The sequence below is a fragment of the Culicoides brevitarsis genome, chromosome 3 (assembly GCF_036172545.1).
Source record: "Culicoides brevitarsis isolate CSIRO-B50_1 chromosome 3, AGI_CSIRO_Cbre_v1, whole genome shotgun sequence".
In the NCBI taxonomy this organism is placed as follows: Eukaryota; Metazoa; Arthropoda; class Insecta; order Diptera; family Ceratopogonidae; genus Culicoides; species Culicoides brevitarsis.
The window spans coordinates 20,214,506-20,237,193 of record NC_087087.1 but is presented as its reverse complement, the minus strand read 5'-3'; the positions used below and the strand labels follow the sequence as shown (position 1 = coordinate 20,237,193).

The 22,688-nt window shown below is 32.8% G+C and overlaps 8 protein-coding genes across 13 annotated transcripts; 4 read left to right on the top strand and 4 right to left on the bottom strand.

Annotated features, from left to right (window-relative positions):
* Positions 1-3,252, bottom strand: LOC134833599 (protein aubergine-like). 2 transcript variants are annotated; one of them, XM_063847965.1, is made up of 6 exons: positions 3,137-3,252; positions 2,677-3,033; positions 2,115-2,599; positions 1,732-2,052; positions 254-1,660; positions 1-190 (listed from the first exon to the last, which is right to left on the bottom strand). In XM_063847965.1, exons 2-6 carry the CDS (start codon positions 3,002-3,004, stop codon positions 47-49), a joined length of 2,685 nt encoding a protein of 894 aa, XP_063704035.1. In that variant the 5' UTR covers positions 3,005-3,033; positions 3,137-3,252; the 3' UTR covers positions 1-46. The 2 variants fall into 2 exon arrangements, with proteins under 2 accessions (XP_063704035.1, XP_063704037.1); XM_063847967.1 differs by having other exon boundaries at positions 3,202-3,251.
* A 296-nt stretch (positions 3,253-3,548) lies between these two features.
* LOC134834152 (J domain-containing protein CG6693-like) lies at positions 3,549-4,571 on the top strand. The gene has a single exon (XM_063848720.1). It carries the CDS (start codon positions 3,650-3,652, stop codon positions 4,472-4,474), a length of 825 nt encoding a protein of 274 aa, XP_063704790.1. The 5' UTR covers positions 3,549-3,649; the 3' UTR covers positions 4,475-4,571.
* Positions 4,572-4,740: 169 nt separating this feature from the next.
* Positions 4,741-5,565, top strand: LOC134834503 (large ribosomal subunit protein bL32m). Its single transcript, XM_063849208.1, has 2 exons — positions 4,741-4,900; positions 4,959-5,565. Exons 1-2 carry the CDS (start codon positions 4,816-4,818, stop codon positions 5,465-5,467), a joined length of 594 nt encoding a protein of 197 aa, XP_063705278.1. The 5' UTR covers positions 4,741-4,815; the 3' UTR covers positions 5,468-5,565.
* On the bottom strand, positions 5,506-6,853 carry LOC134834502 (protein spindle-F). Its single transcript, XM_063849207.1, has 2 exons — positions 6,523-6,853; positions 5,506-6,459 (listed from the first exon to the last, which is right to left on the bottom strand). The coding sequence occupies exons 1-2, from the start codon at positions 6,606-6,608 to the stop codon at positions 5,592-5,594; spliced, it is 954 nt and encodes a 317-aa protein (XP_063705277.1). The 5' UTR covers positions 6,609-6,853; the 3' UTR covers positions 5,506-5,591.
* Positions 6,854-6,925: 72 nt separating this feature from the next.
* Positions 6,926-8,256, top strand: LOC134834137 (methionyl-tRNA formyltransferase, mitochondrial). Its single transcript, XM_063848700.1, has 3 exons — positions 6,926-7,128; positions 7,189-7,398; positions 7,465-8,256. Exons 1-3 carry the CDS (start codon positions 6,950-6,952, stop codon positions 8,117-8,119), a joined length of 1,044 nt encoding a protein of 347 aa, XP_063704770.1. The 5' UTR covers positions 6,926-6,949; the 3' UTR covers positions 8,120-8,256.
* Positions 8,144-9,931, bottom strand: LOC134834138 (caspase-like). Its single transcript, XM_063848701.1, has 2 exons — positions 9,676-9,931; positions 8,144-9,385 (listed from the first exon to the last, which is right to left on the bottom strand). Exons 1-2 carry the CDS (start codon positions 9,777-9,779, stop codon positions 8,587-8,589), a joined length of 903 nt encoding a protein of 300 aa, XP_063704771.1. The 5' UTR covers positions 9,780-9,931; the 3' UTR covers positions 8,144-8,586.
* Positions 9,932-10,245: 314 nt separating this feature from the next.
* Positions 10,246-14,942, bottom strand: LOC134836134 (glycerol-3-phosphate dehydrogenase [NAD(+)], cytoplasmic). Of its 3 annotated transcripts, XR_010162256.1 has the most exons (6): positions 14,804-14,942; positions 14,263-14,440; positions 12,406-13,139; positions 12,251-12,343; positions 10,425-10,759; positions 10,246-10,356 (listed from the first exon to the last, which is right to left on the bottom strand). XR_010162256.1 is itself a non-coding variant. In XM_063851357.1 (5 exons), exons 1-5 carry the CDS (start codon positions 14,842-14,844, stop codon positions 10,344-10,346), a joined length of 1,059 nt encoding a protein of 352 aa, XP_063707427.1. In that variant the 5' UTR covers positions 14,845-14,942; the 3' UTR covers positions 10,246-10,343. The 3 variants fall into 3 exon arrangements, 2 of the variants coding, with proteins under 2 accessions (XP_063707427.1, XP_063707426.1); XM_063851357.1 differs by lacking the exon at positions 10,425-10,759; XM_063851356.1 differs by lacking the exons at positions 10,246-10,356; positions 10,425-10,759 and adding an exon at positions 11,355-11,660.
* A 509-nt stretch (positions 14,943-15,451) lies between these two features.
* LOC134833062 (inositol polyphosphate-5-phosphatase A) lies at positions 15,452-20,876 on the top strand. 3 transcript variants are annotated; one of them, XM_063847237.1, is made up of 9 exons: positions 15,452-15,821; positions 16,338-16,565; positions 16,998-17,165; positions 17,743-17,915; positions 17,991-18,078; positions 18,144-18,299; positions 18,360-18,608; positions 18,685-18,721; positions 20,531-20,876. In XM_063847237.1, exons 1-9 carry the CDS (start codon positions 15,759-15,761, stop codon positions 20,752-20,754), a joined length of 1,386 nt encoding a protein of 461 aa, XP_063703307.1. In that variant the 5' UTR covers positions 15,452-15,758; the 3' UTR covers positions 20,755-20,876. The 3 variants fall into 3 exon arrangements, with proteins under 3 accessions (XP_063703307.1, XP_063703305.1, XP_063703306.1); XM_063847235.1 differs by lacking the exon at positions 20,531-20,876 and having other exon boundaries at positions 18,685-20,202; XM_063847236.1 differs by lacking the exon at positions 20,531-20,876 and having other exon boundaries at positions 16,324-16,565; positions 18,685-20,202.
* Positions 20,877-22,688: the final 1,812 nt, after the last annotated feature.

Genomic DNA, 22,688 nt, shown 5'->3' with positions numbered 1-22,688 from the left:
TAAGTAATAATAACTTTTATTGAAGTGTCAGTTTCAGAAAATCTAATCACAAAAAGTACAATTGTTTACTCAGTGCTTGACTGGGCGATTGGTGAATGTGCTCTCCCACCAATTGAGCCAGCTTGTGTGCGTATTGACAAACTGCAGGAACGCGTGTCGTTCCCGACCAATTGTAGTAAAGATGGCACATCTGCAAAAGGCGATACCATTAAATGGTTTATAATTTACATATTATCGAAAGTCAATACATTACCTTGTACGTAAGGATTTGTAGTTTGTCTGGTGGCAAGCCCAAAGTATCGTAAATGACATTGTAGGCAGTCGGCGAAACGGTTCCCTGTCGAACAGACTGAGAAACCAGGTAGAAATCGTAGCGCTCTGGTAGTGTAATAACATCGTCCACGATTGTCCCAGGGTTAGGATTCCGATCTTGATTGAAGATGCGAGTATTCAAACGTTTATTCACAATGACAAAGGCAACACGAGCTTCGCCTTGACCCGCATTCTGGTAGTGTTTGTTCATCTCTTTCTTGAAACTTTCAAGTTCATGTTCGACGACGTAATGAAGTTGACCTTCTCCTACTCCGTCACGATAGATTATAATGCGTGAAGGCAGTGATCCATGTTCCAAACGGTATTCCTTGAGAGCTTTTGTAAAGTTCAGTGTCAAATTGTTGGCCAACTCCTCGCCATTCCGATGTGGTGTTACTGTAGTGAAATATTTGCAACTTTCTCGAAGATCCATAGATGCCACTAAAGCACCGTAAGACAACGCTCGATTTTTGGTATCATGAAATACATCGAATCCCACAATCATTGTTCCGTTCAATGGCAACTTGACAAACCACGGTGCTGCGCCTAGCTTGCAGTTTAACTGAATGGCAACTTTGGTGCCCACAGACATCAATCCACGTACGTTTCCACCTTTTGGTGTAATTGTTTTCAACACCATAACCTGTGTTGGAATAGCTCGATCAACGCAACATTTCTTTTTGATTGCGGCATACCGTGAGCTGTTATTGTTCGTTACGACTATCATTATCAATTGTGGGTCTGCTTTGATACAATTATCAATGGCATGCATGATCTCGTCGTTGCGATCACTTTCAATCATTTGTAATTGTGGTTGTCCAATACGGAAACCCATTCCTGCAACAGCTTCCTGAAGAATCTTTATGAAGTCTGTTGTCTCGCGTTTAGCCCGATTTGGTGCAATCACGTGCCAGTTATCTAGAGGTACAGTCGTAAACAATTTCGAGTTTCGGAATTCGCGGGTCCAATCTGCTTCCAAAGTTCCATTAGCATCTCGATTGGCGAACACAATTTTCTCAGGCGGTAGCTCGCGACCAGTAACGTCGACCAAGTCTGGTGATAAACGCATGTTCCATTCACGAAATACTTCTACACTTTCAGGTGTGTTTTGGAGTCGTTGATTGAAGGCCAACAGACGTCTAACACGCTGTGCTGGACCAAGTCGCGTATGTTCAGCCACTGCTTTCATAAGACGGAAATTGTTACGCATATCATCAGTAAAGCCAGTTGCACGGCACAATTCTGGAATCAAAGATATTTTTTCGTCTTGACCTTGTCGACGTTGACGATCCTTTGAACGAGAGATCAACAATGGTTGACGATGATCTCTAATTGAAATATTGTATCTCTGAGAAATCAAAATATGTAATAATAAAATTATGTTAAAAAAAAACTATTTTGTGAATGTAATATACTAACAGTGCGATAGTAATCAATGAAAGATTTTGGTCCATCACGCGTATCAAAAGTAGTGCTTGGAGAGCTATCCCAATCGACGTCATCAATGCGATAAGTTTTGTTGTTGTAATCAGTTAAGACAGTACTCCCAATGACCATTTTAGAGAACGTTTCCTTGTATTCCCGATGATTTTTGACACAGTCCTGAAGGATGTTAAGCAAGTTCTCTTGACGCATTATCTTTGATGAGATTTCAGTGCACATCAAAATGTCATTTTCGTGTTGTCGAATTGAGGTTATGTATCCGGGCCATAACTCCAAACGAAAATCCGTAATGGCGATCTAAAATTGACGAAATCGTAACTCATTTGGCATAGGTAAATTTGTTTTATATTAAGCCTTACCTTGGCAATCGGATCAAAATAGTTGCGTCCAACCAATTGAAGCTTTAATTTTTCTATTGCATTGCGCAAGACAACGTTCAGAATCTGCAAAGAGGCACTCTCATTCATCTGGACTTCTTTTGTAAGCTTGACAGTGATGATAACGGGCGATCCATCAGCCTTGGCTGCAGTTAATTTTGTTACTTCGTTCTGCAACTTTGTTGTGGTCCACAACATAGATCCATCAAAGATGAAACCGCTGAATTGATTCTTGAAGGGACGCATCAAGGACTTACGGATACCAGTACTGTCGACCTCAGGAGCAAAATCAATGTGATATTGATACAAGCCCCAAATCTTTTTGCGTTGAACTCTAAAGTAGTTTGTTTTAAGTTGAAGGAGAGGACCAGTTAATCCTTTCTTTGAACCAGCCACACTCTCTGGTCGAGTCACCTCCATATCGTACATAGCACGACGACCTCGCATGTTACCGCGAACTGCAGCAGCTGCAAATACCACGAGGTCCAGAAAATTGTGAACATATTATAGAAATTGAACAAGATATAAATTATTGGATACTTACTTGGAGTTGGTGCGATATCTGTCGGTTTTGCTCGTCCAAGTGCGCCGGTATCATCTGCCAAAGATCGTACACGTCCTGCTGCATCTTCTTGAATTGCTGTGTCAGCAGACATTGGATAACGAACCACTGGTCGAGAACTATCAAGGGCCACAACACCTGGTACTGCACCAGGGCCTACACGTTGAGGGCGTGATCCGGAAGCTCTCATAGCATCGGGTCCTAATTGTCCTGCTTCATCCGAACGACGGCCATACGAACTAATGCGCGAACCTCTGCCGTCACTGCTACGAGATACGCGACCTTCATTTCGCGGATCACGGTCAGACATCTTGAACCACTAATATACCAAATATGTATCTGAAATAGAAACAAAAAAATGTGAAATTCAATATGGCGGAGCACGTGCTTTTTCCTGTTTTGATATTTTTGATCATATCAGTAGTTTTAATCCTAAACTTACATTATTTTAAGTATAACAACAGTTGATTTTCTCTTTTAAACAATTTTCAGAAATTAATTTGGTACCTTTATGAGATTTATCTCGAGATAAATGGTGAGTTGCTTTCCAACAAATTTTTAAATGAAAAATAGAGAAACAGTACTTACACGTTTTACCGCAATGGCGCTCTAATAGCTTGGTATGGTTTACACCATCTTTTCTGACTTTCAACAAATATTTACCTATGTATAAAATAAAAAAAAATTAGAATGATCATGTAAATAGTATTCAAATACTTTTTTTTTATTGTTGTACAAAAATTACTATAATTAGACTAGAAACAAAATATAAGTAAAAGCCCTTTCTTAATAACGGCGATTTTAAAACCACTTAGGATGCGTTGCAATCGGAGGAAAGTGTAAACGTCAAAAGTTTCGCGCACTTAATTTTGTAAACAAATGTTCTCTATTTTACTTGTCCGGCTTGTTTATTAAATATTTTTCAACCAAATTAAGTAATTGTAAACCTGTAAAAATGCCGTCAATATTACAACAATGTGAGGAATATTTCGGAACGAAGGATTTGTACAAGTTATTTTCAGTTGACAAAACAGCCCTAGAGAAGGATATAACAAAAGGGTACTATAAATTGGCGTTAAAAGTGCATCCAGATCGTGTACCAGAAGAGGAAAAAGATGTAGCGACTGAGAAATTCAAAGTACTTACAAAGTTGCATCTCACCTTAACTACCAAGGATAAGCGAGCACTGTATGACGAGCAAGGAATTGTCGGAGATGATGACGATGAATCTTTCGGCTCCAGCTGGCTTGAGACTTGGAGTCTTTTTTTCAAGCCAATTAAAGATGAAGATATATCGAACTACGAAAAGGGCTACATAGGTTCTGACCTAGAAAAGGCTGACATAAAAAAGGCGTACTTGAATGGCAAAGGATGCATAAACTTTATGTTTGAGTTCATTCCTTTCATGACAATCAAGAGTGAGCCACGAATCATTGAAATAGTAAAAGAGATGATCAAGAAAGGTGAACTGCCAGAATACGAGCAATTTGTTAATGAACCGAAGGCGAAGCGAACACGACGACACAAGAAATATAGAATTGAAGAAAAGGAAGCGGAAGAGATGAAAAGCCAAATGTCTAGTTTGGAGAAACAGTTGATGAAGCGTCAAGCAGAGCGTCAAAATGGTTTTCAATCATTTTTGGATCGATTGACAAGCAAATATGGAAATGGAGAAATAGAAGATGACTCGGAGGACTTTCAACCCCATGACGAAGAACCGAAACAGAAGAAACGTAAGCCTAATAATAATTCAACAAAGTCGAAAAAGAAGAAAGTCTAAGTTTCTTTAAAACACATTTACGTTAGATGAGTATTATATGTAAATCCTGTGTAAATACACATTGAACAATTAAATAAAATATTCTTAAAAATAAATTATCCTACACATATTTTGTTCATATGAACTTCCTCTGAATACAAATCGATATTATTTCGATAGAAATTTGCGGATTTTCGGTACGTTGTACGTCTCATGGCTGTACGTGATATACCAATTTACGGTGTTACGCGTGCACGAAGCATACAGAAGGATGATGTTTTCGTCCGAGCTGAACCCACGCTCCGTGTTTTTCCACGAGAATATTTGCCGATTGTTTAGCAGTATCTAATTATTTTTAGGAAATGGGTCTTATTAATCGTTTGACAAATATTGTTCAACGTCTTGATCATATTATTCCCATGATCCTCGGTAGACACCCTCCTCCAGGTAAATTTATTACATCTTATGACTTTAGACTAACTATTTGTATGTATTTTGATTTCAGATCAAATGTGTTGTCTTGCGACATTCGAGGGATACCATGCCCCAGTTCCATCGAAACAGTTTTCTGTAAAAGACTTTATTGGTGACGGTATTCTCTGGGGAGTTCCGAAGCATAGAAAAACTATTGAAAAACGTTTGAAAAATAGATATGGCACTCCTGGTCTCTCCTCTAAAATGATTCCTGAAAAAACACATTTGAGAGTTTGTAATAGCTGCGGAAATCATTACGAAGTTGGTGTCTTGTGCCCTACATGTTATGAAAATATTCGAAAGGAGACAGAAATTATGCAGGAAAAAATAAAGCAAGAATTAAAGATGAGTCCTGTAGAAAATGAAGTGGTTGTGCTGTATGATGGAGAAAAGGCAGAACAGCCTGATGAATTTTGGAGAGGAAAGAGAATCATTGAAATGGAAAAGCCGAGACCAAAATGGTTCAGTAAAAATTTGATGCAGAAATCAACTCAAAAACCTGCTACAACTGCCGCTGTAAAACCCGACGAATTATGTTAAAACAGAATCAATAGCAGTAAATAACACTTAAATTACTAGCTAAAAGTAGATTTATTTGCAGAAAATAATAATAATAATAAAAATAATAATAATAATAATTGAACATTGTTTGAATAAAATGAAGTTAAAACTGATGGATTATATTTGAGCCAAAACCAAATGGCTCGTCTATGTTTAGACTTTCTAGCGACATATTGTCATCTATATCCAAAAAATGCGTCTCAACATGTTCCATGAATTCTTCGAAAACACCATCTTTCGCATAGCATTTTCCACACATTGGACAAATTCTGTCGTTTGAATTGATCGCGTCTGCTTTCCTTTTAGTCTCCAAAAAGTCAATGTGATCCGTTGTGTTGAGAGCAACATCAACGAAATCTGCCGTTTCTTTTTGGCACATCTCGGACATTGCACTTCTTGATGCACACTTCTTACATACCTGTAAGGCCTTACCTTCTTGTAAGTTTGTACGGGTTTCGTGTAAAATATTATTTTGTTTTAAGGCCTCTTGTTTCAGTTCTAATAATGTTTCTCTTAATTTTTTAAAAGTGTCAGATGACTCTTCATTTGTCGCATCGTCCGGGATTGCAAAGGTAGCAACGTCAATTATCAAATCCTCAGGTTCCATGTTTGGTTTAAATTTTTCACGAAGTTTTGGATTTGGATTATTTTGTGTGAATGTCTTAGATCTTATCAAGTTTTGATGTGAACTTGGGCTCATTGGTCCCTTAGCATCTTGATCTTCATTGCTGTTCAGGTTTTTTGTAATATTTGACAGTCGTGACCACAATTGTTTGTTTTCTGTGGCCACTATTTCGACGTGAGCTGCAAGTTGTTCTTTTTGTTGATTTAATTCAAAGTTTTTCTGTCTTAGTTGGACTACTTCGGATTGCAAAGAATGAATACTATCTGGAATAGAATCAAGTGTGGGTGAAGTGGCACTCAGACATTTGGTACGTAGTTCTAGATTTTCCTCTTCGAGTACTTTAATTCTGAAACAAATGAACAACAAATCAAAACAGGTCTACTTTTGTCAAATGCTGTTTGATATTTACCTGGATTGCATCTGCTCACATCTCTCGCTTAAAGTTTTTAATGCAACTTGCAGTGCGTAATAAGTTTCTTTTGGCTGCTCTTCCATAATCTATCAATTCTATTGACTATCAAGACTCATAAACTAAAATTGCTTTGTTTATTTTCTTTATTCATTCGTCAATAATCGCCTGTCTGTCTGTCCTCCGATCAAAAAATATGTACATTTATACTTTTCACCGTAAAATTTCTAAGGTATCTAATGTCTGAATGAAAATATTGATTTTCAAAACAAAAAAAAAAAAAAAACAAATAAATAGTAAATATAAAATATTAAAGAAACATTTAAAATACGAATATGTGATAAGTTAATGAAAACGCTGTTATTAAATATTTAGTTCCAATTGTTTTCGTGTGTGACGCTAATGTCATTTAAATAAACAATCGAACATGCGAGTTTTGTTAGAAATAATTTCAAAACCTTTTTGGCTGGCGAAAACAAAAGGATTTAATACATATGCAAGAAAATTTGCCTTATCAACGAAGTCAATTGAATACAAATCACTAAAAATACTTTTTTTTGGGACGGATAAATTCTCGCTTGCCTCTTTAAAATCACTTGAAGAATGGTAATTATTTACACACCGGTCTTACATATTCGATGAAAACGTATCTTATTTCATTGATAGGAAGAACACTAGCAGAAATATCGGAACTCTGGACGTAGTAACATCTTTTCGTGCTCTAAATAATCCAGTAAAAGAATTTGCAAAAGAAAAAGGACTTAAGCTGTTTAGCTTTAAAGAGATCAAAAATCAAGATTCTCTTGACTACCATTTAGGTCTTGTAGTCAGCTTTGGACATATGATACCAGAGAAACTGATTAGCAAGTTTCCATTGTAAATATCTGAGTACCGGGTTATCAATTCTGTTAGACATCTTGATTAGTTTTTCTATTTTTTTAGAGGAATGTTAAATGTACATGGTTCACTGCTTCCTAAATATCGTGGAGCAGCTCCAATAATGCATGCCATTCGAAATGGAGACAAAAGTACGGGTGTCTCAATCATGCGAATTGCTCCGAAACACTTTGACATTGGCGAAATATTACTGCAAAGGGAGTTTCCTCTCAGTGAGACTGATCTAATGCCTAAAATACACGATGATCTAGCATCAGAAGGCGCAAAGCTATTGATTGAATGCATGAATAATCTTTCAGAATGTCTACGTAATGCCAAAATCCAGAATGAAAAGGAGGCTTCATACGCACCGAAAATTGACGAAACATTTACACAAGTAAAATGGGATACAATGACTGCAAAAGATGTGTATAACTTATATAGGTCAGTTTATTCGTTTAAATTTATTACAACATATTGGAGAGATGAGTTGATCAAGCTGAAAGAAATTTCTCTCGATGTAACACCCCAAACGGAACAAAATAAACCAGGATTTATAAAGTACTCTTACAAATCAAAATGCTTGAAAGTTTTTTGTGCAGATGGTAATGCCGTAAATGTTTACATCTTAGGAAACAATAGAAAAAACAAAATGAGTGCAGCTGATTTTAACAATGGGTTCTTAAGTAAACGACCAGAATCAGAGAGGGTATTTACATAGAAAAAAAAACAAATGTTTTTTATTTGATCATATAATAAATTGTGGTAATATTTATTACTGGAACTCTTTCAGATACTTAAATTTAGTTTCTTAGATTTATAGCTTTACGTTATTTTACTCACATTGTTTCATCTTATTTTTTTAAAGTCGCTTTCGATAATTTTTCAATAATGATGATATACATAAAGTTCAAATCGTTTTACACTATATGAAATATTTTGCAGTACTGCTAAAATCACGGTGAACATACAATAAAAAAAAAATCGCGGTTTCCGAAATGCAACTGTGTATTTTTCGGAACAATTACATATAAAAAGATTTTATGAGTAAGTAGTATAAAAATGAATACAAAAGAAAAAACGAATAATCGCTCCAATTAAATATAAAAGTGAGTGGAGCAATAATAAAAAAAAAGTTTCAGGAGCAGCCTAAAATAATTTGAGAATGAATTGAAATGAGTTGTTGTTTTATTTGTCATTGAAGCGCAATAGTCGGGTCATCATAGTGGTTATGCATGGAATTTGCTTTTGTTGATGCATTGATGGAGTGTCTGGCGTATTACTCTCAAAGTCAATAGCTACACGACGGCAAACAAACGTTAATAGAGTCAAGAGGTCATATTTCTTACCATGCTGGTTGAGCTCATAACACAAAGATTGCATAAACCAAGATCCCTTGGTTGTATTTCGCCATGAATAAAACCCGGGGATTGTTGAGTACGCAATCAGGAAATCTGCATGTATGGGAATTTTGTAGCTGAGACCAGTACTTCCACTGTCTGTTTCAGTGCGATCTGGCATCATTGTTATTCCTCCATCCAACTGGTCACCTTGGCATGCTTGAACAAAAAAGAGTTTCGGCTTGCCAGCGAGTGAAGGACATCGATTTGCGGTAAAATAACTCCATATACTATCGAGCTTATATTGTCCTTCTCTGGCGTAAATATATCCCAGCTCTCCGTGACTCAAAATTGCAATACATATACAATCGTTGTCTGAATGGTCCATTCCAGCAACTGCCTCGACTTCTTTGAGCATATCACGGTATTTCAAGTCCTTAAAAACTCGAACATTAAAATGGAGGTTTTGCAGTGTGTTGACCAGATTATCACAATCGGCAGCCGTACCCGATCGGGCTTTCAATGATGGTACATCAAAATATTCATGATTGAAGATGAGAGCATAACCGCGATTTTTGTGATTCATATTGTACTCTGACCCAAATCTTTCAACAGGCATCCTTGCTATTTGGTGACTATTTGATGTCCTATAAATGAAAAATATAAAGATATTTCTTACAATTTTCTCTAGTTGATTACAAACTTAAAGAATATCTTAGAATTTATTATAGTATTATTGAATTCGGTAGTTGTATCCATAATCCGTTTAAAAACTACTGAACGTAAAGCACTGTCTGCAACACAATGCATCATTTGACTTTTCTTTGTTTAACATGCCACTATTTCAAATCATATGCAACAAAGAAACTCAAGGATTTCCTTGATATCCTTCGTGACAACGAATTACTTTGCTTCATTCATGCGCGCTATTACTAACCTTCCTGTACCCCAAGCGTCACCAACATCATTTCCATTTTGTTTTTTGTTGTTTTCTGGAGCTTCATGTGCATCAACAGTTGTCTCATTATTGTGATCTTCCATATTTCTCGTTTTCAGTCTTCTTTTACCAAGTATTTTTTTATCACACTCTAGTTAAGCTGTAAACCTTAAAGAATTTTACAACACCCGATGTTTATAATTTTAACTTTTGAACAAAACAAAGAGGATCCTTATTAACATTAACTATAAGTAATCAACAGGGTAGTTGGAATGACATAAGCATCAATTATGTGCGCTGGTACACCATTCTTTAAAAAATATCTTCGTTAAATTTATACATGAACTGCACAACGCCTTTGAAGGGTTTTTTGAGGATCCAAACAGGTAAAAATATGTAAAGCAATATATGAGTAATTTTATCAAGAAATTTTCCCCAACTTCTCCCAAAATGATTCTTTAAAAGGCATTGGTCGTTCTTTAGCGTTTATAATCCTTGGTTTTGAAATACAAAATCGAAAAAAATTGCACCGTTGAAAACTTCAGACATAAAAAATAAAAATAAATGAAGAACGTTAATTGAAAGAAATATTTATTGATATATTTTTCTTGTTAAGAAACTAACGAATCCCAAAAATGATACGGATTCCTATTACGTCCTTTGATGTCTTAGAATTTTTGCCTGCAATGAAAAAACGGGTTCTCAGAATCTTTTTAAGCATTTACATACGTTGTTAAATAGGTACTTACAGTCAAACATTTATGGTAATATTATGGACGAATGTACAATATGAATAAACAGAGGAGTAGATGTTTTGTTTTCATTTATTCACAAAATATTTTCTTTTTATATTAAAATAAAACTTTACACATATTGTTAATGATCGACTCTGAATGTACTTCCACTCGGTCTTTTAGTTTTCTTGTTGTTAATTACTTACAATATTTTTTATATATTTGGAGGAATCGGTGCAAGTGATAACTTTTTCTTATAAAGGGCGTGTAGAAAGTTTAACGTTTAAGTAACAATTGCGAATTTTTATGAAGACAACATTACGACTAAATGAGAACAGTATTTTTATTACCTAGAAAAATGACAGGACAATTTGTAAAAAAAAAAATTTAGTTTTCTCTTTTTAAATGAACGTTTGTGTCAATATGAATTAATTTATTTTTGTTTTGTATGATGATACGATGTAGCCAATTTTCTGCCAATTCCGCTGTAGTTCTTCAGCTAAAAATGAACTGAGGATGATTTGTATGTGTAATAACCGCCTCCAATATATTTTCTCCTAGTTTAGTTTTTTTTTCTCAGCAGCTTCTTAGTACAGCACACAGATACATATTTTAAACCAATTTTAAACTTTACAATAATAAAATAGCTATAACAATTCTTTGGAATTTAACGCAATATTGTAAAATGTACATACATATATTAATATTAATTTTTTAATTCTTATGTGCTATACTTATAGTTTTTTAAAAACTATTTTGTACGTATTTGATAAATTCTTTTGTATCACTTAAATTTTGGCCTTTTGAATTATAATTTAAACGATATATTCCTATAGTATCAATGAGAAGAAAAAAATGTCTAGTTACACTCATGAGATGAAAATGCTATAAAAATATAAATATTTTTTTTCAATTATAAAAACAAAAATTGCATTGCATTTAATATTTTTCTTAAAAAAGCGTATGTATTTTGTGTAAACAAAAGAAGCGTATTAAATAGTCGATTAGGTACAACTTTTCATTGGCTTGAAACCAGCTACTTTAATTAAGGCACTCTATTAATTTAATATTCTCTGTTAGGCAAAAACAAAATACTTAATAAAACAATACAACAAATAATAATTTTAGATACAACATTGTAATTTTGCTACATTCAGTTGTGAAATTTAATAAAAAAAAAAAATTAAGCCAGATATTTATGTATTAGCTTATAATTATTTCATTTCCATAGGGTGACCAACGTAAGTGTTTCTGTAATAATTGTAATGATTTAAAAAAAAACATTTGAATTTAGATTTCGTATAAAAAATTCCAATTGTAAAACGAAATAAGTTTGATAGTAAAAGGTTTAATCAACCACCATAATTGTCAGTCTAATATTTCAAACTTTAGCTAAAGCAAATTAATATTGAAAATAAGGACATGCTTATATAATTCAAAAGTTTTTAGAAAATAAAGAATTATTTTATAAGAAAAAAACTATAGATATTTACATGCATATCACCATCACCTAGGATTTTCTATATATTCTTAAATTTATCTATGTTTACTATTTTGCACTACAGGAAAAAAAATAAAAAATAATAAAAAGCGAAAAAAACAATAATAATTTTTTGCCAATTTCAATGATTACTGAAATGAGCATGGAATGTGTGTAGAATGATAATTGTGTTTAAACTTGGGAAAATAGGGAATTGTTAATAGAACATAAGAGATCAGGAAGAGAAGCATTATAATGTTGGTGTAGTCTTACATAGGTAATAAGAATAATAAATTCAAGTACATATTTATGAGAAAATCTAAATTCCATTCACCGTCATCACCAGGAAAAAAAAACTTACATGTGTTCTGGATGATTACGAATGCATTCAATAAGCTCGGTCGGCTTGATAACACTTGTACAAATTTTGTGAATCGCCGTAAAAAGCGGGAATCTAAAATTGCAAATAATCATGAAAATCACATAACAAATAATAAAGAGTATTTAACTGCTTACTTGTCTTCCATGTTCTTATTTTTCAACATATAGTTAACTTCCTCTGCAGTCTCGGGACCTTGCAATTTCATGCCATTCAACATTTCTGTCTCTAACTCTTTGATAGTTTTTCCAGAAGTGACAAAAGCTTCTGAAACCTTTCGATTGCGTCCACCATAACATGTTGTAATAAGATCTGCAACACCACAACTTTCAAAAAATGTCGAGAGTTTGCTGCCAGGATAAAAAACATCGACAAATTTAATCATCTCCATGAGACCTAGACGAATCACAGCTGCTTTTGTATTATCTCCGAGTTTCATGCCATCGACAAAGCCAGCACCGCAGGCAACAATGTTCTTTAACGCTCCGCAAATTTCGACAGTGTCCACATCATCGACAATCACAACACGGAAATTCGGTGTTTGGAAGAGGTCACGGAAAATTCCAGCCATTTTCATGTCACGTAATCCAATTGTAGTCTCGCAGAAATGTTCCTCCGCTACTTCGTTTGCCAAATTTGCGCCCATCAGGACATTGCAAGGTATTCCCAAATGTTGAGTAATTAAATGAGAAATTAGAGCGATACCGCCTCCTTCGGCTTTGTCAAAACCTTTAATTAAAGAAAGGCCGACAGCAGTTGGCTTCATGCGGCCTTTAAGACTAGTGCTCAATCCTTTGATGAAAGCGTGTGGCACTACGAAAATGAGGATATCAGCTCCGTCTGCGGCATCACCAACATCTGGAACTGCAACCTACGGTAACAAAAACAAAGCAAAAATTTGATTATCAAATCCATCTTCAATTTAAAAAGCACAAATCTACATGTTGGTTTTTAGGTAAATATTTTTTTTTACTGTAACGGTTATTAGTGGAGCGCATCCAACAATATTTGTAAATAAAGAAAAAATAGCAAACACGCTATTTGACCTTGTACTTTACAAATGCACATAATTACCTAATAGCTATATCTATTAGATATTTTCGAGATAGTACATTTAAATTAAATATCAATGTGAAGGAAAAACAAACAACACGTGTACACATAATTAAAAATACAAGAATGACAAAAATGATAATGATGATAAATAAATGCCAATTTTTTTTTTTTAAGTTAGATAAAAATCGCAAATTCTATTTTTAAACTTGTTTCATGATGAGAAAAAATTAAAATTGTTTTTGAAAAACAAAAATATACCTACATATTTTCTAAGTAGGAATATGGGTAGTTTAGGTTTTTGTAGCAATCACTTTTTAAATATTTTGATTTTAACTTTCTAAAAAGAACTCGATTTTTCCATTTTTGAAATCATAAAGGTCAGACCTTTCTAATCAAAGCTGGTCTGTTTGTCTTTGTTCTGTTAAGCAATTACCAGAAACAAAAGCAAATCTGGTATTTTTATTCAAAAATAACCTTTAGAAGCAAGTTCAAATTGATAATATTTTTGTATAGTTGAATACAATTACGATGTACTCATTGTTATATTATATAAGTCAGTTTCTCAGTGGAACTGTTAAAAAATGAGATAACAAAGACGTTGATGCACTTTGGTCCGACTAACCTAATCACAGTACAATAGTCCAAGTGTTAAATAAAGAGCGGCAATGAAACAAAGATGATGATAATATGTTTAAAACCAAAGCAAACCGGTTGATATGTACAAATATGTATCTTGTTATCAGACAGTTATAAAAATTTAGCAAGCCAAAATGTGTGTGTTTATAGCCATACAAAGTTCATCAAAGCCACACTTGGTCAAACAGATATACATATGTACTAAATATGCATGTATGTATAATAATATTGAGTCTCGTTCAATTATTTCTTTTGTTATGACATCTACTTCTACTTGGTGCGAAAATGAAATACATACTTACCACATTCTCGGGCAACTTGTGCCCCTTCAAGTACTTGACATTCTCGTGAGTTTCATTAATGATTTCGGTCAATTTCTTGCCATCGATCATTTCCTCATACACGTACATCGTTACCCGATCTTCGAATTGAGGTAAGCGTTTTGCATTAGCACCGACAATCTTGGCGATCGCTGATCCCCTGCAACGAAATAATACTTAATTATTTACTGTCATCTGACCATGTTGTTAAACCTTTAACACAACACAAAATTACAAATACTACTTTGTACCTAATTCCTCTTAATTATATAATTGTCTGAATAGATAATTTGCTGCAACATTGCACATAACAAGGTGAAATTTAGTAGGCTTTGGAATTCAGACCGAAATTCGAAAGAACAAATAACATTTGGAAATGTGAATTTTACATTTTGAAACTATGAATTTCGCGCAAGTGCATTTTTCTGAAATGCAATTGCATCGATTACATAAGGACTGCACTTTTCAAGGTTGCCGTGATTTTGCCCAAAGAAATTTTGGTTTCCACAACACAAGGACTTACCAGTTGCCACTGCCGACGATGCAGACCTTAGTTTTCGACATTTTATCAGTAATTTCACACGTTACTTCAGACTTGCTGGCTAAAAGCGATTGATTTCGGCAAGTGTCCTGAACAGACTGACTGACAAACTAAAAACATCACCAGCTGTCTTCCATTACTTCCAATATCGCTTCCATTATTCCAATATCGCTTCCATTATTCCAGGCTGGATGTCTGTTTCTATACACGTACACGGTACGATGATGTCTGTACGTCTCTACAGAAACCCGTATGTGAGCATAGTGTTTGTACAGAATTTTTTTCTGTGAGCTGGGAAATGTACAAAACCATTTTCTGTGAGCTGGGTCACGTACCGACATTTGATTGTCACCTGGGGCCGGTCAGAAGTTGTTGTTTGTCACCTGGGGCATGTTTCTTTTTTTTTTGCACTGGGATTTGTCGGAAATTATTTTTTGCAAGTGGGGTTGAGTGCCGTGAGTGGCATGAGTGACCCGTGAGTGGCATGAGTAACTTTGAGTCGGCTGAAATTGAACAGTTCACTTTCATTCGTCTCAAATGTATCAAAACTGAATTAGCAGATGGCGACTTTTATCACTTTTATGGATTTCCGCATGATTTCCTCGTGATTTCCACCTCGTTCACTGCTCATCACAAGAATTTGATGTTTACTTAAAAATCAAAAATCAACTAAAAAATCATGTAAAAATTCGAATGACCCGCGGAAAAATACACAAAATCAATGTGCCAATTCTTGACGTGGTGTTTGGTACAACAGTGATTCCAATTTATGTGTGAATAATGAAAGTAACAAGTTAGAATCAAAACAATTAAAGTTCAATTCAATTTACGTCTCTGTGTGTGTGTCTGTGTCATATTTAGCAAATGTAGCAAGAGTGTTGAAAAAGAAAAAAAAAGTGATTTATCAATATTTCTGAACGACGGGACGAAGAAAGTCATGGAAGAAAACTGTGTCAAAACCCTTCTAGTCACGGCAAACTGCGGAAGTGTTTTCGAAGAAGTAAGTCCTTCGATGTGGCGAGAGTTGTGGCCCTTGCCAATCACACTAAGTAAAATTTAAAGTCTGATAAGCTTTCTGGTCAAACTAAGGCGACCACTCTATGACTGGAGATACATATTTTTTTTTTTTTTCGAAGTAAACTTCACTGTGTTCGAAGTGAAAATTTAAGCAAGAGTACGGAATCAACTTTGCGGTTAAACGATCAACCGAAGGATACAAAAAGTCTGGACGCCTTAGTCTGTGCCCTACTTTTATTACACGTTTCAATATGTACCTATTTTGCGTGTAAATATTAGGTATATAGATCTACATGCGTTCAATTTACGAAGCAACAAGACATAAAAATATAAATAAACTACATACATACGATAGTGTGAATGAGTTGAAAAATATCGTGTGTATTTTTTCAATAAAAAATAGGTACTATGTATGAAGAGGATTAACTTTTTAGAATACGTTCCATCAGTTGACCAATAAGAGCAAAAAAATATTTTCTCATAAGAATCACTTTTCTAGCCAAACTTACTGGAAAGATGGATCGAAGAGTTTGTTTCACACGTAAAGAAGATGCAACCCGATTTCATTGGACTGCATTTGCAAGAGGTCGGTGGAAAGACCTATGAAAAATCAATGGACTATGTGCAAAAATTCATACAGATGTTATGTGAAGCAAAAGATTTCCAAGAATTTGATCGGATTCGAGTTTTCCTTGACGAGGATTACAATTCGGCAGAGCATTTTACGGTAAGTACACCAAAGTCATTTTTCCATCGGTATTTTTTTTCTGTTTTGATTTAAGAAAACATATAGGTAATGAAGAAGGAAGAGGAATGTCTTTTATTATTATTGTTCTTTTTTTTTTGTGACGCAAATTGAAACCTTGAACCAACTCATATAAATGTTCGGCAAAACGCGATGGATAGAATACATACAGATAGTAGTAGTAATATAAAGTATAATTATTCTTACGCTGACATTTCATCTAAAGTTAGATTTGTGTCATACATGTGTATAATGTAAAGTATTCATGTTGATTAGGTAAATTTTGCGGTAAATTTTTACTATGATTTATCGTTGTCTTCATTATCTTTGTTTTTTTTTTGTTCATTCAAATATTTTTCAAAGCACAATTAAAATACATTTTTATGCAATTTTTTTTTTCTCGTATAATTACAGGCTCTTGGAAATCTTTATTTTATATCTAAATCAATAACGTCTCTGAAAACGTGGAATTTTCTAACGCATGAGTGGGAGCCAGTCAGTGGAAAAAATATACATACGGGTAACATTGAAACTGTACCGACAAAAGAAAAATCCAAGTTTCCGCAAAATTTTTTCCCGGAGGTAATACATCTATTAAAATATTCAATCAGGCCGCTCCAAATGAAAATCAAAAATAAAGTCCAAAATTTTTAAAAATAAAATAAAAAATAAAAAAAAAATTTTTGAAATACTTATTTCATACAAAATGACAAAATTTTAGCAATTTTTGATCGTTGATGTTTGTTGTTTGTTAATAATCTTTTTTGAAACTTTCAAATTAAAAATTGATTTAAGATCATTTTAAGTTGAAAATTGAAAAATTAAAATTTCATAAAAAAAAACTGTCAAAAAAATTTGAAAAAAAATTCAGTAATTTTATGAAAAACTTTTTTTAGAGAAGAAAATTCAAGTTTAAATATGATTTTCAAAACAAAAATTAAAATAATTGAAATTTTTTTATAAATTTTTTTGAAAATGTCTTGAAAAATTATGAAAATACAACAAAAAACGATCAATTTTGATGAAATTTTTAACTTTTTTTTTTATTTTGCCCCATTGGATTTTTGACTTTTAAAATGGGGCATCGGACTTTATTTTTGATTTTCGTTTGGAGCGGCCTTATTTTTTTTTAAATAATTTTTTAAAAAACTTTCTACAGTGCAAATGGTCTAGAAAAGGATTTTTGCGTACGCGATGGTCTGTAAACGGTTCAATATTTGACCTTGTTAATATACATTTATTTCACGATGCATCAAATTTGGCGGCTTGCCAAGAGTATCCATCTGTTTATTGTAAAAGTCGAAGGCGAGCTCTCCTTCATACACTAGAACGGTACTTGAAGCTTTTCTCTTTGATAACATTGTGAGATGTTACACCGATAATGTTTGCTATTATTTTTTTTTTAAGATTCCATCAAGATGACTTGAATGTCGTTGTTCCTTACTTTATATTTGGTGATTTTAATTTTCGTTGCGATACAGAAGGTGTCATCAAAGTATGTCCTTTAATATAATAATTTATAATTTGTAAATATAATTTACAACTATACTCTTGTTTCAGGAATTGACGGAGAACTTAACAATGCATAGAGTGCAAAATGCAAAAAGCGATAATACAAAAGTACATTATCGTAATTCGGATGGTGATAACATTTTGACAGTAGGCAAAAAGGAATTTAGTCATTCAGAGCATCAAACTAAATTTAAAGAAGAATGGGTAAGTCGATGATTTATCAAGAAAGGCATTATTTAACTCATGGAAATTCTATAACTTTAGCTTAGGAAATTCGACCTGGAACTTGAACCAATCAAAGACTTCTTATATGAATACCCAATCACATTCGCTCCATCGTACCCATACGAGGAAAACAGTGAGCTTCCGAATAATTACATGTCCACGAGATGTCCTTCGTGGTGTGATCGTGTCTTAATTAGTCCGGCAGCGAAGCAGCTTATTATTGATGAGGAAGAGGACCCACCAATTTATGGAATAATTGGGGAGAGTATTTGTATGGGTGATCACAAGGTGAGATTCTTTTTCAGAATTCTCTAGATTTTTAGAACTAATTTTGACTGTTGTTGCATATTGATTGTTTTCTTAGCCTGTCTACCTCAGCATAAGGATAAAAATAGAACAAGGTATAGTTAGTTGTTATGGTGAGCATGAAAATTCAGTAAAAAATGCAAGCGATACACTACTTGTTGCTAGTAATAATAATTTAATTAATAAAGTTTTTGATAACAACAAAAATAATAATCACATGCCTTCCATTGCAAAATTGCATAGCAATTATATTAGTACAGTAGTTGATGTAAAAGAACAACAACAACAACAATCTTCTCCTATTTATGAAAACGGTGTGTGTATCTTGTGCAGGCATCAATTCATGAAAAATCTTGCACACCTTTATCGCCAAAACAATATAGAGTCAAATCGCTGTCCCGCAATTAATGCGAATAGTGGCCAAATAAAATGTAGTAATAATAGTAGCACGGTTCGATCCCCAATAAGTATTCACGTTATCGACGCAGAAAATTTGAGTGTTTGCATGTGTTCTCTGTACAACAGTCGAAACAATTCTGACGATAATTTATTACGAGCCAAAGATAGTCCAAATCGTCTCAGCCATTTCTTAGATGCCGCATCAACTTTACAGACTGAAGAGACAAATAACATATGTCCTATTTGTCGTAATATAATAAAAAAACAACCCATTGAACGTCGAACACTAATTTCCAAACGCCTTCTTCTAGCTAATGATATCATAGTTAACCGCATAGACTCGCATTATCTCAATACATTTTCTGGCATAAATCTCAAACAAGATCCATACACGCCCGAGTCACCGGACTTTGACTCCCCATATCTAGAGTCTGATTCTAGCGATACAAATCGTGATAATGACTCCTCGGGTGAACAAAGATTACAAATAAATGACGGTGAGACACACACAAATCCAGAATCAAATCCTAATAATTTGGCTGTGAAAATATCGAGTAATATTAATAATTTATTAAATAACAGTAACCTGAGTCGGACAAGCGGAGGTGTTTCGCCGACTCAGTTAAAATCGCGCTTGGAACAACTACAGCAACTTTCTCCAGAATGTTCAGATGAAACAAGGAAAGTGCCAGGAGATCTGATAAACAATGCCGACTCAAAGACTAAGCTAGACCATGTCTTGACTATTAATGATGAAATTTGTAGGAAGAAAAACATTAGAAAAAAAGAAATAACTGACACGCCTTGTTGTACGGGGAAAAATTGTAGTATTTTGTGAACTTTCAAGAATTTATAACCACAATCAATCCTAGTCTTAACAAATATTATAATACTTCTGTAATCCTATTCTATATTATCGAACCACTTATCAAAATCTTCATGCGACATAAAGTGAAATAATTAAATTTAATGGCCTCATCAGCTAACGTTGTTGTTATTGTTTTTCTTTTTGATAGTATAATTTTATTAGTTTTATTTAAATGCATGTTAAATCCTTTTTTGTTAAAATCATTTAAGCATAAGTTTTACGCACTGTATACTAAATTATATATTTTTATGTTAACTATTACAATAATAATAATAATAATTAAATAAACTATTTCGCACATATGTTTGACCCTCGAATTTTAGTTTTTTGTTGTTGTTATTTTAAATAAATAATATTAAATATCCTAATTAGTATATTTACATTGTTTTAAGTATTATTTTAAGAAAAATTGAAGATTAATTGTATATTACTTATCTTTTATTTGTTGTTTGTTGCAATAATTCGGCTTAAATAAATATTTCGAATACACATACATATATCTGTCAATTATTATTTCGTTTTTGACTAATCAACGTTTTGCAGCACACTAAGAAGTTTAAAATAAACATTTCGACACGTTACATGTTTTTTTTATTTCTCTTCATGTAAGTAATAACTATTGTTTAAAATGTGGTAGGTGCAGAGATAAAAGAGTCAGCAGATCCCGAGCTTATTAAGAACATCGAGAAATTAATGAATGAAAATACACTGTGGATTCAACGTAAAGCTAAGGATGATGTTCATAGTGGAGGATACAATAGAACACATTATGTCCAAATGATACCATCAGAATCTGACGCAATAAATACTTGCAAGGCTGAGGACAATACTCCCGTAGTGTTTAGAGAAACTACAGTATAAAACAAATTTTTTTTTAAACAGTTACATTTTTTTGTTGTGTTTCAATCAGGAATTTTACAAGATAATTTATTATATTTAAAATAATTTTTTTTTTTAATAACTAAGATATTATAAATTGGATCGATGCAATTTCGTCCTTAATATTTTTTTACATAATTATGTTTGAATTTTATTCTGTGATATTCCATTTTGTATTAAACATGCATATAAAACTATTTTATAAAAATAGTTAAAGATACTACCTCTTGTTTAATCCATTGTTGATAGTTAAATTTAAAACAATCTTGCCGTTATGACAAAAATCGTTATGTTTTAAATCCGAAATTTAAATAAATGCAAATAAATGATATTTAATTTCATAACCTAGTGTCAAAATATATGCATACAATTTGTCTTACAATAACATAAAGTCTTTGAAACAAAAAAAACACGAGCATCTCCCAAAGATTAGCTATAAATTAAATGTCTTTAAACATATTTTATAATTGTTTCAGTTGCTTAAATATTCAAGTAATCTTGTTATTTGTCAGGGATAGTTATAAAACAATATTTATAGAAAAATAAATGTTCAAGAAACAAAGTCCATAATTTCGTCGTTTACTAGTTAAACCTTAGTATTATCTTCATATTCATGTAAGTTCAATGCGTATGATAAATAAAATGATTATAAAAATTATCAATCCGTAAAAACAAAAATAGATCAAATTTTTACAAAAAATGTTTCAGAAATTTTCTAGGTGTTTATATTTAATGAAACTATATATTTACTTAAAAATAATTACATATATAAAAGTTCTTATTCGAATTTTAAAGTGCAAAGATTCATTCAAATTTATTTTAAAATTTTTGTCCCGTCAAGTTTTTTAATACTTAATACAAAAAACTGCGTTTGAACAATTTTTGTCCGTTCATAAATATTTTTGTTAATTTGAGGTAAAAATGAAGTTTGCATTGAATCAATTAAAATTCTAAACATCTCAATTAAAAAGTATTTAAAAACCATGATTTTATCGTAAACATTGTTCACTGAAAGAGGGCGAGGAACAAAAAGTTCAAAATAAACTTGAAAAAAAAAACATGTTATATTGCCAATTTAATTATCAAAAATGTTTTGGAATACAGATATCGAACATCTAATCTAAGAAGAAGTATAAAAAATCCATATTTTTTTCATTAGGTAATGAAAATATTAAAACTACAAAAAATCAATTATAAATTGATTATAATGAAAACTTAAACCTTTTTTGAAAAAAAACGAAATTTCGATTTTTAGATATCCGTTTAAATTTTAAAAAAATAATAAAGATAAATTTAAAAAATAAATAAAAAAAAAAGATAAGAAGGAAGTATTCCAATAAAATTTTTGAGCATTAAACTGACCTAAATAATATTCTTAATAAATAATATTCAGGCAAGTTGTTACTGTGAGAAGTTTGTAATTAGAATGTGTTTTCCTGTAATCCTGGTAAGCATCAATAAATTTGAAAATAAAATTGTGTTTTAGTTTAATTTTACTTACAGAAGACTGAACTCTGAATTTAGAACACACTTCAGTCAATAATCAAAATGCGAATAATCAAATATTCTCATATTTGGCGTACTTAAATATTGAGCGACACACGATCTTATTATTGTTTAGCAATAAATATTTTTAATGTGCCTTTTGACGTAACTCATTGAATAAACGCACCAAATACTTTCCTCACCAAAACAATGCTAACTATTGTATAAATGCTTAAAAAACATCAAAATACTAGTTGTAAGTACTTCTAACAATACATTGTTCCCTCTTTGTTCATGGTTTAGTCTGAATAATTGTTGCGGCACAAATAATTAGGGTGAATTCTTGCTGTACTTGCGTTTGAGGGTGGAATTATTCAATGAACTATTTTATGCTGACGTGCGATCAGTTTTTGTCGGAAATGTAGGAAATA